A 19,601-nucleotide genomic window follows, 5' to 3' on the forward strand; every position below is an offset into this window, starting at 1 on the left:
GCTTGGTTTTGTTTTAAGGGAAGAGTTATTTAAGTGTATTTATGTGGTTCTTGATCATGTGACAGTTTCTGTTTAGAGGTGAGGGGAGATTTATTTATCTTAATTTATAGGACTTTATTCCCTAATAAATAAAAACCAAATAACATGTTTAATCAGGACTCTTACTGTGCACAAATATACATAGATTGGAGTTTAAAATTTTAAATATAGTCATAACTGAAAATGTGAAACAGCTTGGTTTGTATCCTTTCAAAGATGTTTAAACATGCATGTATACACATATGTGTACATACACACAAAAACTTGTATATGTAAGCAATATGTATACTATAGTTTGGGGTCAAAGTATAGCCAATAATGAGAGAAAATTCCCTTATATTCCTGGGCCTTTCCTTCTGGTTGAAAATATATAAGTTTTTAAAATTAGCTTTTTAAAATTTTATTGTCATTTTGACTTCATGTATGTCTGTGTGAGGGTGTCAGATCCTCTGGAACTGGAGTCACAGATAGTTGTGGACTGCCATGTGGGTGCTGGGAATTGAACCTGGTCCTCTGGAAGAGCAGCAGTGCTCTTAGCCACTGAGCCATCTCTCCAGCCTCAATAGATAATTTTGTAATTGAAAAAAATTTTCCATACAGTATATTTTGATCATGTTTTTATTCTTCCCAAATCCTCTCCACCTCCCTATACCCCCAATTTTATGTTTTTCCCCTCCCTTTCTTTTTAAACAAACAAAATCAATAAACACACACACAAAACCCACATAAAAACAGAAGCCAAATATATACACAAAAGATCAGTAATACAAAAAACGCCTAAAGCAAGTTAAGACAAAAAGTGAACAAAAATACCATTGAGTTTGTTTGTGTTGGCCAACTATTCTTGGGCCTGGGGCCTACTCTGAGGTCATAACAAATGCCAGTTGCAGTTCTTGCTTAGGGCTGGTGGGAGCCAGTGTCTAAATTTTCTCCTCAGTGCTTGGATTCTGTCTGAACTGAGCCTGTTTGGGCCTTGTGTGTCCCGCCACAGTCTCTGTGAGTTCATATGTGCTTCAGTCCTGCTGTGTCTGGAAGACAGCTGTTTCCTTGGAGTCATCCATCAACTATTGCTCTTACAGTCTTCCTGCCTCCTATTTTGCATAGGTCCCTGAGTTTTGCCAGGGGTGAGATGTAGACAGTTATTAAGTAAATACTATTTAACACTGTGTGATAAGTAGCATAAAGACAAAGAAACCAGTATAAGGTCACAGAGTGATAGAGGTGTTATTAAACACCACAATTAGAAAACCTTTCAGATTTGGTGGCATCTAAAAGATGGTTAAAATGAGTGGCCTACACATGAGCATCTAGATCTAGGGAAGAGTATTTTAATGGAAGATGGATGGAGTGCAAAGATTCTAAGGGAGCAGGTATGATGGTGTGCTTGAGAATAAATGGGAGACTTTGGCTGGCATGCAGAGAGCAAAGACTTAGAAAAGCAGAAAGGATGCCATTAAGAAGATGATGACCAACCATGTCACACTAGGTCTTATAGATAATAAGAACATCGATGTGTTCTAAGTATGACTGCAAGAGTTGGGAGGAGACAACAAAGTAATGAAATACTCCAAGTTGCTTTTAAAAGTGTTATGCAGTGTATTGATAGAACAGAATGAAAGGAAAAAAAAAATTTGTCGTGAAGCATTTTTAGTAATCTAGGTTAAGAAATTGAACTCATACTCAGCACACATACTTATAGATGGCATTTATTTGTGATGTTTGTAGATTAAATTATTTTATTCAAAACCTTTTTTACACTTGTGAATACATATACAAGTGCCTGGTTCTCTCAGGTGAATTGGTTCTAAGGTTTCGTAATTAATGTAATCTGGGCTATGGAGTTGGCTCAGCAGGTAAAGGTTGTGCTGCCAAGACTAACCAGAGTTCACTCCCTGAAACCTCAATGTGGAAGGAGAGAACCAACTTTCAGTTGTCCTCTGACCTCCATGCGCATGCACACAAACACACACACACACTAATACATAAATGTAAAATTCTGTTAAAAGGTAGAAAGAATGTACTGACACTTGAAACCAGTATTCTTAGCTCTACAGGCATATTGTGGCATGCATGCCCTTCTAAACATACAATGAATGTAAACTTTTAAATTAAAATATTATTTTTTTAAAAGATAACAACTGCCTAAAATAGCAAATGAGATTAGCTCAAATTCTCCATTCTTAGAAAACTAATGTTCTTATCCTATATAAAGCTAAATCAGTTAGTTTTACCTCCTTGTAACAAAAAACCACTAGTACAATAATTCAGTAGAATCTATTCTTGGGATCTAGATGCCAGGGAATGTGATTGATAAGTTATTCTAATTATAGTCATAAATCAATGTATGCACTGTTTAAGAAGGGCAGACTTTAATTGTATCTCATAGTGTAAAAGTTTATGCTTCAGTGACCTTTTTGACAGTTTTTAGGAAAGCAAGGAAATACAACTATTGCCAACATTTAGTTCATATAAGTTCTTTTTTGTATGCCTGGTTGCTTAACAGAGGGAATATGGATTTATTAAAATAAAGTAAGAACACTCAAGAGTGGGAGGAACTCCAAGGGAGGAACATCCCTTATCAATTATTACATAGTATTTTGAGTAATTTTGAGTATTTGAGTGACATGCTTTAAGTGCTAACTTGAATTTGCCATTGTAGAAATAACGTGAAATTTTTAGAAGCTTTGCCATACTCTACAAAGGTAGAAGAGAGATTTTATCTGAATTTTTTTGGAACTTTATTTATTTTTTGTTTGTTTGCTTGCTTGCTTGAGATAGAGTTTCTCTGTGTAGCCCTTGCCATCCTGCAACTCACTCTGTAGACCAGCCTGGCCTCCGTTTCAAAGACCTGCCTACCTCTGCTTCCTAAGTGCTAGGATTAATGGCATGTACCACCACCACCAGGCCTAAATTTTTTTTATAATTACTGTTTATATAATAAATACAGTCCTAAAAATCAGTAGTTGGACTAGGCTTTAAAACTTAGCAAGGTCAGTATAATGCTTTCTTTTCCGGGGTAAATATATTCTTACTGACTTTTTTTTTCCCTTTTTTCTTTTTTTTTTTGGTCAGATCAATCTTAGGGTCATAAGATTTGCTCCCTCAGAACCACACCCTTAGGGCGACTGTAAATGTTTTTAGTCATTTCAGATTCCTTAAGATGATTTGTGAACAGTTAGGCGAACTGCTGAGATACTAATCTTAAGCATTAGACCAGAATCTCAATGAATTAAGAAAAATATTTTAAAAGACACATTTGCATTGAGATTGAAAAGGAATTCTGGAGTTATAAATTCTTTTTACAGTTCAGTCAGAAGTCAAGTTTTACATTGTTCATTCATATTCCTATTAATATTTTCTTTCATTAGTATTGATAAGTAATTAATGTTACAGAATGAGTTAGATCACTTTGTAAAAACACATTAAAACGAACCCTTCATCCATTCATGATCTATTATTGCTAGGCAGCTGATTTCCTTGGGCCTTATAATTCCTTATTCTCAGCCCATATAATTGCTATTTATTATAATACCCCACTTGTTAATTATTTCCCCAAAGTATTTATGTATCAAAAATCTTCTTTCTCAAAATGTTTTTAGATCATTGTACATTTTCTCATACATTAATAAACAATATGACAACTATTTTAAATAAAACTGTCTATTAAACAATTAGTGTTTCAGTCCTTAGTTTGAATGCTACAAGCTTGTATTTTTAAATGTAGAAGAGGTACTGTCCCTCAGTGGATTTTATAAGAAAGAGTTAGAATCTTGTATGGAAAAGATAAAACTCAAACATGGCAAAGAAAGGTTTGAGTAAATGTTTTGTATGTGGACAGCAAAAGAAATTGTACTGAGGTACTAGTTGGAAGGGTGCATTGCCTGTCCAGAAGATTTGACCTTGTGAATTGACTTATTCTTCTCCAAGGCACTTGAGAGAAAAGACAACGATAGCAGTTACATCTAGAGGCTACTATGGATTGGAGGAGGAGAAGGGAACTGCATGTCCTTCAACAAGGCGTCGGTCAACACCTCGAAGTTTGGCAGGTTTGACAAGTGGAGTTTTTGAATCTATAATGGTTCAAGTTTTGAGACAGGAAGAACAGCTGAGAGCAAAAGAAGAAAAAAGGTAAATGTTAACATGTAAACTGTTCAGACTTACCAGAATTACTTTTAAAAAGAATAGCTCCATTACATGCCAATAGCACAGTTTTGGTCCCATTTTAATAGGATTCGGTATTTAGTAGTAGTGCACTGTCAACAAAATATGAATTGTTAATGGATCACAGTGAAATTTGTTTTAAAGTATATCTTAAATTATAAAACAATTATTTCGACTCTATACAAAAATAATTTTTAGAAAAGATTTTCTAATTTTCTAGAAATCTTCTCAGGGGAACTTAAAATGACAGCAATTTTTATATAGACTTGTAGTTTTAGAGTGGAATCTCACCTTTATATTACTACTAACTGTAGAAATAATGACATTTAAGAATGGCGTAGGGGCTGGAATGACGGTTCAATAAGTAGATAAAAGCTCTCGCTCATCTGGTGGAAGACATGTGTGTAATTCCCAAGGACTTACATGGTAGCTCACAGCTCTCTAACTGTAATTCCAGGGAATCAGACACCTTCTTTTGGCCTCTAAAAGTACCAGGCATACACATAATAATACACAGACAGAAAACAACCAGACACATAAAATAAAAAATTAAAGTTTGAAAAATAGAATGACATAAACCCACCTCTGCCATTTCCTCATTTATTAACTTCTTGGCTAACTGCTTGTTTTAGACTCTTCAGGAAGGAGTCTTGTACTCAATTAGTGGGTTCCTTTTGTGCCCAGGAGCATAGAGTGATGACATTATATAAAGTTTTATTTGTAACAAAAGTAAAATAGAGCCCCAAGAGGTAAGTGAAACTCATTTCTGTAATTGAGTAGTGATTGTACACCAAATCAAATCTCACACTGTACTAGGAATCTTTGCTGGTATAATTAGGATTTGCTAGTGCTAGTTGAAGGCAACTTAAACCATTTTGTTGCTCTTATACTAATAAATGTAACTTGCTAATTGTAGGGTTCATACTCAGTCATGATACTTTCAGCAATCTTAACTTTTTTTTTAGCAGTGATTCATTTCAGACACAACTATGTCTGGATACATCTCCACCCCCACCCCCACTTGTACAGAGCCCCAGGGAGTTTTTCTCTATAGGAAATAGGGATTTTTAGAAAGAATTAAAATTAACCTGACAGTAGTGCTTAAATTGATTGGAATGGAATAACCAAAAAAAAAATGGCAGGCTGGTGGAAGACAGTGCCTCTGTTACTAGTTACCAAGAGCAGAGGGAGATGAGCTTGCTCTGAGAAGGCCTAACAGACCTAACCTTATACCTTCCTTGATAGAAGTAGAGCACGGGCACAGCTGGGTGTGGTATCACTTGCCTTTAATCCTAGTACTCAGGACTCAGGCAGGTGGCCCTCTGTGAGTTTGAGGCCAGCCATAAATGACACTATACTTAGAAGGAATTTACTAAGCCAGACTTAGCTCTCAACATGTATAGTCAATTTGTATCCTGAGTCACAGAAAATAAAGTAGTTTGCCCAAAGTCACATAGTATACTACCCTGTGATTTGCAGAAAAGTCAGAATAGCAAAGAAACTAAGTTTAAAAATGAGAAGAAACACAGAATTTGTCCAAAAATAAAGATATTGAGATGATGACAAACATTTAGCATTCAAGTGTGAATATAGAGTGAGAAGCTAGAAGTTTTCTTTCAGCCTTAACATGAATTTATGTGGACTCTTGCCACAAATAAACAGAGGAGAACAAGCCATGCACCCCCACACCCAACTCACATTTATTTTCTTATTTAATTGTAAGAATTCTTTATATACTCAAGATGCAAGTCATTTGCCAGACAGATATGACTGGCAGAGGCTTCTTCAAAACTGTGGCGTGCCTTTCTGTTTCCATTGTATGTCAAGAAGAAAGTTTTACCTTTGATGTTCAGTGGATTTTTTTTAAAAATCTACACTTATTGTGAACTGTATAAAAAAACTATAGACAACTGGGGTTATGACATTTTTTCCTCCAGAAATTTCTAAGTTTATGATTACATTTATTATATAATTGAAGTTAAACTTTTGTGTGTAGTGTGAGAATAGTATAAAACTAATTTTTTTCTTACTGGTAATCAGTTTTACCAATATCAACAAAACCAACCTATTATTTTTCCACTGAATTCTTTGTGCATCTTTATTGAAATAATAGAACAAGTATTTGTGAGTCATTCTGAATTCACTTATATATAAATACATTTAAGCTATTTCTGCTTACTTTGATGACTATTTGACTCTGTTACTGAGTACTATTTGAACTCAACTTTATATTGTAAGCTTTAAAATTAGATAACGTGAGTCTTCCAACTGTACTTTTTATGATTTTCACATTTGTCTGTATTATGATCTTTACTTTTCCATGTAGTTTTAGAATAATTATAAGTTCCTATACAAAAAAAAATCTGAGGGGATTTTGATTAATACTGCACAGGTATTACTGATTAGTTTTTGGTGATTGTTCTCTCTAATTTCTCTCCATAGTATTTTGTATTATAAGTCATTTTAACTTGTAATTATGTAGAAATTTATAATTATGTAGTATAGTGACCTTTATTTCTTAATTCTGTCAGATTACACTTCATCTAGTGTAAAATGTTGCTACATACATGTAATTTTTAATTAGGAAAATTAACTTTTATTGTACCAATTAGCTGGGCATGGTGGTGTGCATGTGTAGCCTCAGCACTTGGAAGAAACTGGTAGGAAGATCAGGAATTCAAGCCATCCTTGGCTGCACTGGGAGTTTGAGGGTCAACATGGTGTGTGTTGGTCTGTGTATGATCCTGTCTCATAAAACCAAATTTGGGCAAGGAGAAGGCTTAGTGGGTCAAGTGCTTGCTGGTGAAGCATTAGGACCTGCGTTTGATCCCTGTTACCTCTATAAAAAGCTGGGTGTGGCAGCACACATCCAGTACTAGGAGGCAGAAACGGGAGGATACCCTGGCTGTGCTACCCAGTCAGTCTAAGCAGTTGGTGAGCTCCAAGCTCAGTGGGAGACACTGTTTCAGGAAGATAAGTTTGAAAGTGATAGAGAAAGTCACATGATATCAATCTCTAATTACACTAAGCACGTACTCCCCTGCACACATCTGCACACACGCATGCATGCACACATTCAGGTACAAACACACACATACACACAAGCTTTTAATTTTTAAAAAGAAAAACAAGAAAGGAAAATTGTAGTATACTAACGACTATAGTGACTCTAGTGATAGTGTTTGTTGTCAGCTGTTTGGGTTGATATAAGCAAAAAAACTCTTCCATTAAATGTGTACTTAGGTAGGATATTTTCCCACTAGCATTTCATGTTTTTATTCAATAAGAGACTCTTTCTCCATAAAATGAGGTGAGGTGCCTGGTTCAATGGCATATGCCTTTAGTTCCAACACTTGAAAAGCAGAGACAGGTGGATCTCTATGAGTTACAGCCCACCCTATTCTACATAGAGAGTTCAAAGACAGAAGGACTGCATAGTGAGACCCTGTATCAGACATATCAAACAAACAAACAAAACCAAAACAACAAATACGATGGAGCCCAGTAAAAGAAAACAGTCAACATTAACTTTGCCTTCACAATTATTCGGGCATATAACATATACACACAAAATAAAATGTGTTGTACATATTAATTGATCAGTTTGGTGTTTGAATATTTTATTAAATACTATAGTGTATACGTCCATTGAGAATGTCACCCTGTAGTTTTCTTTTTTGTTGTTGTCCTTTTATTAGTTTTGATATCAGAGTAAACTGGCTTTGTAAAAATGAATTTGGAAGCATTTCTTCCCTGCTGCTTTATGGAATTGTTTGAGGGAGTAGTTTCTTCTGGTACTCAGGAAGGAGTTATGAAAAATTCTTTTGAAAATATGACATCTCCCATTGAAGGGTTCAACTCAAGCCAAGGAAGGAGCCAAAAGAGTAAAATATATACTTTCTGATCAGTTCTCAGAGGTCTCCATTGACTGAAATAAGAGCACCAAGAAGATGAGGTTGTCTGTAGATAATCTATACAAGAAAGAGTGGGATAAATATAGAGGCAAACAAAAGATACTTGATACAGTATCTTTAAATTGTTCCTATCTAAAATTAATTACAAATGTACAGGTTTACTTCTTACAACTCAGCATTACTGCAGGGCCTTTTTTGATGAATGATATTACCATATATTGAATTGTACAGGTTAGAAATCCGGGATTCATTCTAGAAATGTTCATATTTCTTACATTCATTTTGAATACACCCTAAGATTATGCCAGTTTATTTCCCAAGTATCTTTCATATCTATATTTGTCTTTTGTTTTTTACTTCATCTAGTTTATTTATCTTACTTAACAAAGGAGATTGTTTCTTTATTGGTTTAACAGTATCTGTGCCCTACTCATTCTAGTGTGTTTTACACATTAAACTGTATTGAGGGCTGGGGGTATAACTGAGCTGGTAAATTTATACTTAGCTATCTTTAGGAAAATACCGACAGGACAGCAAGCAGTTTATGCTAATTGTTACAGAGAGGGCCTTATCAATATAAGTCAAAGATTTAGAAAATTGAGTTAGATTTAGTTAAGTTATGGTTGCTAAAATAATCATAGCACTATACCGACCACTTCATTTTATTTCTCATGGTGACCTTGAACCATTAAAGGAAGAATGTATTTTGTAGACCTTATTTATTGAACAAAAAGCTATATGATTTTTTTTTAATTTGTTACAAGAACATATTGGCTCGCCTTACATAAAATCTGTGAATCTAGAATCTAGGGGTGTGTGTGTGTGTGTGTTTTGTTTTAATTTCTTTGTCTTATGGGACAAGTGCTGAGATCTTAGGCATGCACCATCTTACTCAGCCTAGAATATGTTATCATTTAGTAGTTTTGATATCTTATTGTATTAAAAATCCTCTCATGTCTACTTTTTATAAAACTTAATGTTTAGATTGCCAGAAATTATATCCTTGAATATTCATTGTTTCACATACCTGTATGAACTAAATCATCTTTTGATTTGGAAATCACCATAATTAAAGCAGTAAGTAGTTTCTACATGTATGTAAAATAAAATTTCTGACTTTCTAATTTATGTTCAAATTCTCTACCAAAAATAGCAGTGATGTTTGACAGTTATCACCTTGAATCTTTATACCTTTCTACTCTTTTGCTAATTTTTTTTAAGATTTATGTATTTATTTTAGGTATGTAAGTATTCTATCTGCATGTACACCTGCATGCTAGAAGAGGGCATAGGATCACATTATAGAGGGTTGTGAGCCACCATGTGTTTGCTGTGAATTGAACTCAGGACCTCTGGTAGACCAGCCAGTGAGCTGAGCCATCTGAACCACTGAGCCATCTCTCTAGCCTGCCTTTTGCTAATTTCCCATACAAATCCTGACGTTCCAGATCAAATGCCAACAGCTTTATCTGCTCCTAACTATCCACATCTAAGGTGAGGGCATGCGACCAGGTATAGATTTCTTCAGTGAAACTGCTAAGACAAGAGACTATGTATCTTGGCAGAAGTGGTAATAGGAGTTTCTGATTATTCTAGGTTCTCATTTTCAGAGGTGTGAAATACTACTAGTGAAATACTACTAGAAGTCTTAGTTTCCTAGAGAAATACATAAATGTAATTTAGATTACTTTGTGCTTCTTTAGGGCTTCGGTAATTTTCCTACTAAACTTTAAATTCCTTTTTGGTTTTAACGTTGAGATTCTGTTGTTACCAGAGAAGTTAAAAACCTGGCTGATAAATTTGATATGAGTGGTTAATGTTCCTAAAATGTAATATATATTACTTATTTTAAAATGCAAATGCCTTAGCTCCCCTTTGTCATGCCTTCAGTTTGCTTCCATTGTAGTGTTTCCTTAATGGATAATTTTTAATGGAAGCCTCTGTGTTTTTACTGGATTGAAAACTCTTGAAAAGAGAGGTCTCTGTTTTTTCCTCCTTTATAATAAGCATTCACTAAAAGTTTGTAAAACTAGTGATACTTTCAAATGTGATTTTTTTTTTTTAGTAAAGCCACTTACCATTAGCAATGTTCTTTCTAAATTATACATAGCTAAAATAACGAGAATTTCTGTTACTATTTCATACAGTAGCAGGTAAGTGTAAGAAACAGGCCTGTAAGAAAATGAGAGCTTATCTGGAAAAAAAGGCCAGTTGTTTTGTCTGTTTGATTTTTTTTTTTAAATGAGCAATTGTGAGCTTTATGATTCTTAGTCTTTTAATATTTCCCCAAACAGAAGGCTAAGAATCATGAGCTAACATTCAAAACCATGTACTGCTTTCTTTTATTTACTTATAGCAAACCAGTAGCCAACATCAAACTAAACGGAGAGAAACTTAAAGTAATCCCACTAAAATCAGGGACTAGACAAGGCTGCCCGCTCTCTCCCTACCTATTCAATATAGTACTTGAAGTCCTAGACAGAGCAATTAGAAAACAAAAGGAGATCAAAGGAATACAAATTGGAAAGAAAGAAGTCAAAATATCACTATTTGCAGATGATATGATAGTATATATAAGTGACCCCAAAAACTCCACCAGAGAACTCCTAAACCTGATAAACAGCTTCAGTGAAGTAGCTGGATATATCATTAACTCAAACAAATCAGTGGCCTTTCTCTACACAAAGGATAAACAGGCTGAGGGAAAAAAAATAGGGAAAAAACACCCTTCAGAATAGTCACAAATAACATAAAATACCTTGGTGTGACTCTAACTAAGGAAGTGAAAGATCTGTATGATAAAAACTTCAAGTCTCTGAAGAAAGAAATCAAAGAAGATCTCAGAAGATGGAAAGATCTCCCATGCTCATGGATTGGCAGGATTAATATAATAAAACTGACTATCTTGCCGAAAGCAATCTACAGATTCATTGTAAATCAATCAATCAAAATTCCAGCTCAATTCTTCACAGAGTTAGAAAGGGCAATTTGCAAGTTCATCTGGAATAACAAAAATCCTAGGATAGCAAAACTGTTCTCAGCAATAAAAGAACCTCTGGTGGAATCACCATGCCTGACCTCAAGCTGTACTACAGAGCAATTGTGATTAAAAACTGCATGGTACTGGTACAGCGACAGACAGGTAGATCAATAGAATAGAATTGAAGACCCAGAAATGAACCCACACACACTATGGTCACTTGATCTTTGACAAAGGAGCTAAAACCATCCAGTGGAAAGAAGATAGCATTTTCAACAAATGGTGCTGGTTCAACTATCAGTCAGCATGTTATAATAATTCAAATTGATCCATTCTTATCTCCTTGTACAAAGCTCAAGTCTAAGTGGATCAAGGAACTCCACATAAAAGGGACGCTGAAATTTATAGAGGAAAACATGGGGAAAAGCCTCGACGATATGGGCACAGGGGGAAAATTCCTGAACAGAACAGCAATGGCTTGTGCTGTAAGATAAGAATTGACAAATGGGACCTCATAAAATTGTAAAGCTTCTGTAAGGCAAAGGACACTGTCAATAAGACAAAACGGCAACCAACAATGGGAAAGGATCTTTACCAATCCTAAATCAGATAAGGGGCTAATATCCAATATATATAAAGAACTCAAGAAGTTGAACTCCTTCCCAGCACTTGGGAGGCAGAGACAAGTGGATTTCTGAGTTCAAGGCCAGCCTGGTCTACAGAGCGAGTTCTAGGATAGCCAAGACTACAGAGAAACCCTGTCTCAAAAAAAAAAAAAAAAAAAAAAAGAGGTTGGACTCCAGAAAACCAAATAACCCTATTAAAAAATGGGGTACAGAGCTAAACAAAGAATTCTCAACTGAGGAATACCGAATGGCTAAGAAGCACCTAAAAATAATTTCAACATCCTTAATCATCAGGGAAATGCAAATCAAAACAACCCTGAGATTCTACCTCGCACCAATCAGAATGGCTAAGATCAAAACTCAGGTGACAGCAGATGCTGGCAAAGATGTGGAGAAAGAGGAACACTCTTCCATTGCTGGTGAGATTGCAAGCTGTTACAACCACTCTGGAAACCAGTATGGTGGTTCCTTAGAAAACTGGACTTAGTTCTATTGGAAGATCCAGCAATACCTCTCCTGGGCATATATCCAGAAGATGTTCCAACTTGTAATAAGAACTCATGCTCCACTATGTTCATAGCAGCCTTATTTACAATAGCCAGAAGCTGGAAAGAACCCAGATGACCCTCAACAGAGGAATGGATACAGAAAATGTGGTACATTTACACAGTGGAGTGCTACTCAGCTATTAAAAACAATGAATTCATGAAATTCTTAGACAAATGGATGGATCTGGAGGATAGCATCCTAAGTGAGATAACCCAATCACAAAAGAACACACATGATATGCACTCACTGATAAGTGGATATTAGCCCAGAAGCTCAGAATACCCAAGATACAGTTTGCAAAACACATGAAACTCATGAAGAAGGAAGACCAAAGTGTGGATACTTCTATCCTTCTAAGAAGGGGGAACAAAATGCCCATTGAAGAATTTACAGAGACAAAGTTTGGAGCAGAGACTGAAGGAATGACCATTCAGGACTTTAAGCACAGTCATTATTCTCAACTGTTGAGCCCAGCGTTGTCTTATTTTACTACTGTGTGTTTCAACTAACATATGATGAGCTGGTTTTAAAAGTCTGTATCAGGAAAATGTGGAAAGCTTCAGCCTGCCTGCCTGTCTTTTCCCCGCTTTGAGACACTGTCTCAGTATGTACCTTTGACTGGTTAGTAACTTACTATGTAGACTTTGACTGCACTTGCTTCTGTTTCCCCAGTGCTGGGATTAAAGGTGTGAGCTACATTGTCTCAAAAAAGCAGGGGGTGGAAGGAGATGGTTCCAGTGTTTAAGAACACTGGCTGCTATTGTAGAAGACCTAGGTTCAATTCTCAGCACCCAAATGGAGAGGTCCACAACCCTCTGTAATTTTAGTTCCAGATAGGCAGTGCCACCTTCTGTCTTCCACAGGCATTAGGCACACATGAGGTTCATATGCATACAGGCAAAATACTCATGTATGTTAGATAAATTAAAGATTGGTAGATACGTTATCTCTAGAGCTCTAGATACCAAGGCTCTTCCATTTCCTATTTACCACATTGTTGAGAATCAGTTGAAAGGCTCCACAGTTGTATATTTAAGCCCAGTGTGTGGCACTCACCAGAAGACAACCGGGAAGATCTCTGCAAGGCCAAGATTAGCCTGCAGTGTATAGTGAGGTCCAAGCCAACCTGGGCTGCATGAATGAGACCCCATATCGAACAAAGCAAGAAATCAAACAAAACCCATAGCACCGTGCGCTCCTCCCCCTCTATACCCTTCCTTAGTGAAGCCAAAATCTTGAACTAGATTCTAGCATCCTCCTCTGAAAAGATATAGTTCATGATGAGTAGCATTGTGAATAGTATCTCCTAAGTAACTGCACATAGAGCATGTTGAGCTGTCAGCATCGTATTTCAATTGCATGGTGGCTCTTCTAGGGACCTGACCTAACAGAATCTATATATTATATCATCACTTAATTTCCATTGATGCTAACTTTAGTCTGCCAAGTAAATTCTACACTTAGACTCTCTTACACTGACCTGCTATGGAATTCTGAAGACATCTTCTCATCTTTCTATGTGTGTTCTTTAGTGTCTCCATTAGGTGAATAGTTTCAGAAATGACCATGCCACTAACCTAATAACCAAAGGCACCTTAACTCTGATTTAGACAACAATAGTCCATAATTTTTTTTCATCTGCTTAAATTTCCTCTTTCATTCTTTTCCTAAGCACTGGTTACTTTTCTTGCCATCTCTTCAGAAACAGGTGATTTTCCTTTATCAGTACAAAGAATAATTCATTGATATTTATGTATTGCCTCTAGAATACCATGATTCTACTTTGTTCTCTTTCTCTACTTGGGGCTCATTATTCTTACTATCACTGTCATTATCATTATTATCTTATCTATTCTAGTATTTGGTATTCCTTCATAAGAGTTGAGCATACTTGATTCAAATAAAAATTAAAAATTTAATACTCCCAGAATCTGATACTTTGAAGTTCTAACATAACACCCAAATGGAAATTTTCACATCTGATGAAATTTACACTCAAATTTAAAAATTTTATATGGGTTGCATTCAGTGCATGGGCTCATTAACATGCTATATTTGCATAAAATACCTTCAGTCAACATATATATGATACATGTGGAATGTAAATTAATTTCATGTTTAAATTTGGATTCCATCTTCAAGATACTTTAAGTATATGGAAAAACTATGAAATCCAAAGCTTTTGTCCCCAGCATTTCCATTAGAGATACTCAGCATGTGAATTCATTCTTTGGACAAAAACAAGGTATTACACATTTTGTTTTGTTTTAATCGTACTTTTCATTTCTTTTTAATATATATATATATATATATATTTCGTTTGCATGTATTTATGTACAACATTCATGTACCTGGTGCGTGTGGAGGCCAGAAGAGGCTGTCTGATCCTCTGGAACTGAAGTTACAGACATTTGTGAACTGCCATGTGGGTACTGAGAACTGGACGTGTGTTATCTGCAAGATGAGCAACTACTCTTAATTGTTAAGCCATCTTGCCAGACTTGACTTTCTTTTAAAAGTGTGGGGTGTGTGTGAGAGAGACAGACCAAGACAGAGATGGGGGACATGTATTCCATACAGTGTATGTATGTAAGACAGAGGACAACTTAATTACTAAGCCATGTCCCAGACCCTTACATTTTGATTTTATAGTAGAAATTTATCATAAGTGCTGTTAAAATTTGCTTGTATGTACAGTTACATAGAGATCTCTGAATGTAGGATCTGAGAGGATTTAATAGCCAATAATTGATTTTACAGTGAGTTCATAGTGAAAGGTTGAAAAAGTTGATCAAACTCAGAGACAAGTCAACCACTCTTTGTACTTTTAGCTTTTTACCTTTACTTTTACTTTTTATTCTTTTTACTGAGTAAGTCAGCCACCTTTTTAAATGTTTGATATTCTAACATATACAGGGTCTTACAACAGCCTTTTAAGTTTAATTCAATTTTATGGAAAATGAAAAAAAAATCTGTATACTTAACAGCAGAATTTTGAAAAGAAAATTCTGCTTGACCTAGTTTATAAGGCTAGAGAAACTTCATTTACTGTTAACAAATAAAATCTGTACTTTGAGTTAGATAAACAGGATCTTCAAATAATGACCTAGCTCATCTTTAGGTTTTAAATTTTTGATTTAAGAATTATTTATTTATGTTAGTTTGTAAACTATAAAGTCATATAATACTGTTAAGTCTTCTAGTGAAAGAGAATAGTCTCAGACTAGAGAAATGGCTTAGTGCTTACGAACCCTGGCTACTCTTCTAGAGGTCCTGAGTTCAGTTCCCAGCAACCACAAGGTGGCTCACAACCATCTAAAATGTGATCTGCTGCCTTCTTGGCATATAGGTGTACATATAGACAGAGCACACATATACATAAAATAAATAATAAATAACAAGATAATTTTAGGGAGGGGGAGGGGAAACAGAGAGAAAGAAAGAAGGGGAGAGAAAACAGTCTCATTACAACTTATTTCCCAGATTCAGGATCAGCTGTTTCTTGTCTTATTTAGTATAGCAATATACATTGATGCCTGTATGAAAAAGAAAAAGGCTTAGTCCTGTCGGCGCTCCTTCCATTGGTAGGAAAGTTGCATGCTCGACTTTGTCTTGATCTTGACCTCTTCTGCTCATCCTTTTGTTTTGTTTTGTTTTGGTTATGGTTTGGAGGTGTTTTGCTTGTTTTTGTTATTGTTTTTGTTTTTTGAGATAGGGTCTCACTAAGTAACTCTGGCTGTCCTGGAACTCATTAGGTAGACCAGGCTGGCTTTGAACTCTCTGAGATGCACCAGCCTCTGCCTCCCTCATGCTCTGCCTGTATTGTTTTGTATTAATAGTTTAGCCATCTTAATTTAACACCAAACTAACCATTCCGTTTTGATGAATATATACCCATATGATTAACAGTTTATTTCTAAGCATTCTTGTATAATTTCTTTCTGTGGTCGTTTTTTAAATACTCCATTAAAGTAGTCTCCTCTTCATTTGTTTCACTTCATTGACCTTTCTTTCCTTGCTACCTCTAATTGCTTTTAATTCCATTTAGTGTGTTTTCTTTCTAATCTGAAACATTTTAATTTTCATCAATAAAAGTTCCAATTTTGTTTTTGACTTTTGGTTTTGGTTTTTGGTCTTGGGGTTTTGATTCCCAGACAGGGTTTCTCTGTGTAGCCCTGGCTGTCCTGGAACTCACTCTGTAGTCTAGGCTGGCCTAGAACTGAGAGATTTGCCTGACTCTGCCTCCCAAGTGCTGGTCTTAAAGGTGTGGGCCACCACCACCTGACATTGTTTTGTTGTTTATTTGTTTAAATACTTTTCAAGTTAAGTGAGTTTTGTTGTTAATGTTGTTTGATTTTGTTTTCTTGTGTTTGAGACCAGCTCTCACTAGATATAGATAACCTTGGATAACATGGAAGTCACTATCATAAACCAGACTAGATTTGAACTTGTAGCCTCTTGTCTTCAAGTACTGGAATTACACACTTGTGCCACACACACCTAGTTTAAGTGAACTACTTGACCATGCCAAAATATAGCTTCAATAACTATCACAGTTTCTGGTAATTCTAGCATCAGTATCAGTATTTGTTAATTTTTTTTGAGAATTACATGCTATGTAGTTTATTTACCCTGACTCCTCCCTTTAATTCCTACCAAATTTACCTCTACTTTTCCCTCATTTTCCTGTCTTCTCTCTCCTTTCAAAATAACCTGTTGAGTCCCTGCTGCCCATGTATATACTGCTGGGTATGTCAGCAGCCAGTAGAGCATGGCCAACCTATCAGGGGCCACACCCTTTAACAAAACTGACTCTTCCTCCCCGTGTCACCATCACTTGTCTGTTGCTTATCAGTTATGGGTAGGGCTTGTGAATCCTTTCCCCTCCATGCTAAAATGTTGACTAGCTTGATCTTGTATAGGCCTTTTGCCAGCAGTCACAGCTCTGTGAATTCATAAATACAACATTCCTGTATTCTGGTCTCCCTTACCCCTCACTCTTCCTGTCGCTCTTTCCAACCCTTCTTCTTCTACAGTGGTTCCTGAGTATTGGGTGGGGGTGTTATATAGTGTCCTAATTATGGGTGAGCATTCCATTGACAACATGTTCTCTGCATTTTGACTAGTTGTGAATTCCTGTGTTTGCTATCATCCGCTGCTCATCGCTAATGAGGTCTGATAACAGTACTAACCTGTGGGCAGAGAGTGATGGATTTAGAAGGCAGTTTGATTGACTTTGTCCATTTAGCAGAATAAGTATAGGTTCATTCCTGGGACCTGTGAATTCCCCAACCCTGGGTCCTTGGCCAAATTGGAGGTACCACGCCTGCAGTTTTCTCCTGTGGAGCAGGCTTTAATAAATCCAACCAGAAAGTAGCTGTTTATCCCCATATTTGTATCACCAGTGGACCCATGAGAGTGTCTCTCCATAGTGCTTATCGTTATAACTCACAGGTTCTCAGCTGGGGGAGACTGTTGACTTGTTCACCCAGCAGCCTACATAACACCTTCCAGTACTATGTAAGCCTACAGGAGGGAAGCACTCTGCTCAGTGCCAACTTGATTTCCTCATGTCCTGTAATGTGTGTGGTATCTTCAGCAGTAGGGTCTTACCATTAAGTTCTAATAGGCAACCAAGAACGATGTCAGTAGTGTGTATTGCTTTGAGGATCTCTGGGATATCTGTGACCAACAACTCAAAGGGAGGTATCACATACCTGGCACCGGGCATTTTATTTGGCAATATGTGCCTTTGCCAAGAAGCAAAATTCCCTGTGTAGGGTAACTAATTAAATGCTTATAAAATGGGTTTCCATATGACTTTTTCAAATATTCCTAGTGCTCATTATAAATAGTGCATGCCTCTTGGCAGTCTGTTTCTGACTTTTTAATTTAGCTTTCTTCATGTATAACATCCTTATTTTTCTTAGTGTGTTGTTTCCTCTGGACAATATTTAAACATTTATGTTGCAGGACACATGGAATAGCTAGACACTGAATCATGGATGCTTTGGTCCTAGCCTTCTGACTGTTGTTTAATGGTTTACTGACAATAGCATGAGACAGAAAAGTTTATGGATTCTGCCAGTTCTTTTAAGCCTGACCTGCTAAGGTGAACAGTTATATCTTATTAGTCTATGCATACATTCTTTGCCTTTTTTTCCTCTTTTTTCAATAATCAAGGTGAAACCACTCAGACTGTCATCTTTTTTAATGGATGAAGCCAAACTCTACAAGTATACTATTACTGCCACCCCCACAAAGTAAAAATAAAATTCTTGAAAACTATAAAGAGTTTTTTGAACTATTTTAATTGCTTAATTTTATGTAATAATATCTAACAACCTCTTTTGCTGCCCATCCCCCAAATAGCAACAATGAAACCCACTTTACTGCAACCCCAGCTGCAATGGCTGTGGTCATGCAATGGCCATGTCTTGTCCAGAAAGACTCTGGCTCCAGTAGATGGCATCACATCCATGCACAGAAAACAAAAGGAGATAAAGTTGGACAGAGGATATGACACATTCAGGGGATCCAGGAGGAGTTAGAGAGAGGCTAAGGGTTGAATATGATCAAAATATAATGTCCAGATGTATTAAATTCTCAAATACTAAATTAAAAAAATATTTTTAAAAGAGTTAACACATCATAAATCATTTTACCTGCAACAGTGTGTTTTTAAATATGCTTTCCTAGTTTTCTTCAGTAGGGTTTAATTGTTATGAAAACGTAATTGATGGTTTCATTGAAAATTCAGAGTTTTGCCAGAGAATGGCTGCCACACCTGGAAAGATGTCTCAGAATGACACTAGATCCTAATGAAGGTCAGACACTAAGTGTCAAAGCCAACAAGTGGCAATATCCCTTTTAAATTCTGGGGAAGATGGAAATTTACTAGCTACATTCCACCAGAGCCTTTCATCATCCGCAGTCACAGTCTGATTTCCCACAAACTTCTGGGAGTTTCTTTTAAAGAGCATAGTGAGTTAGATCATTGCCTAGTCCAGTCGTCCTCAGAGAGGTTTCCTCTGACAACTGATGGGAGCAGATGCAGAGACCACAGCCAGCATTAGGTAGAGAGAGCACAAAAAGAAGATCAGGGCCCTCCCCTTAGAGCTTGGGGAATCACACAGAAAAGGGGTAAGAAGGATTGTAGGATCCAGAAGGGTTGAGAAGAACATGGCCCACAGAATCAAGTAATCAGGGCTCATAGGGGCTCACAGAGACTTTGCAAACCTTTCTCTGACCCATCCCTCCTTACCCTGCTTCTATGAGGGTGCTCCCCCCACTACCCCACCCACTCCTGCCTCACCACTCTAGCATTCCTTT

General features: G+C 36.4%; 1 protein-coding gene across 4 annotated transcripts in view; it reads left to right on the forward strand.

The window, feature by feature from the left end:
- Brd10 (bromodomain containing 10) overlaps nucleotides 1–19,601 on the forward strand; it is a 94,188-nt gene that overhangs the window by 17,526 nt on the left and 57,061 nt on the right. For 3 of the 4 annotated variants that reach the window (XM_029472439.2, XM_021151910.3, XM_029472437.2), the window contains exon 2: nucleotides 3,967–4,167. The exons of the other annotated variant lie outside the window; for it this stretch is intronic. In XM_029472439.2, coding sequence (XP_029328299.1) covers nucleotides 3,967–4,167 — 201 coding nt within the window. The remainder of the gene's footprint in view (nucleotides 1–3,966; nucleotides 4,168–19,601) is intronic. 4 annotated transcript variants of the gene reach the window in all.

The sequence above is a fragment of the Mus caroli genome, unplaced genomic scaffold (genome assembly GCF_978045245.1).
Source record: "Mus caroli unplaced genomic scaffold, Mus_caroli_1 scaffold_20, whole genome shotgun sequence".
Classification (NCBI taxonomy): Eukaryota; Metazoa; Chordata; class Mammalia; order Rodentia; family Muridae; genus Mus; species Mus caroli.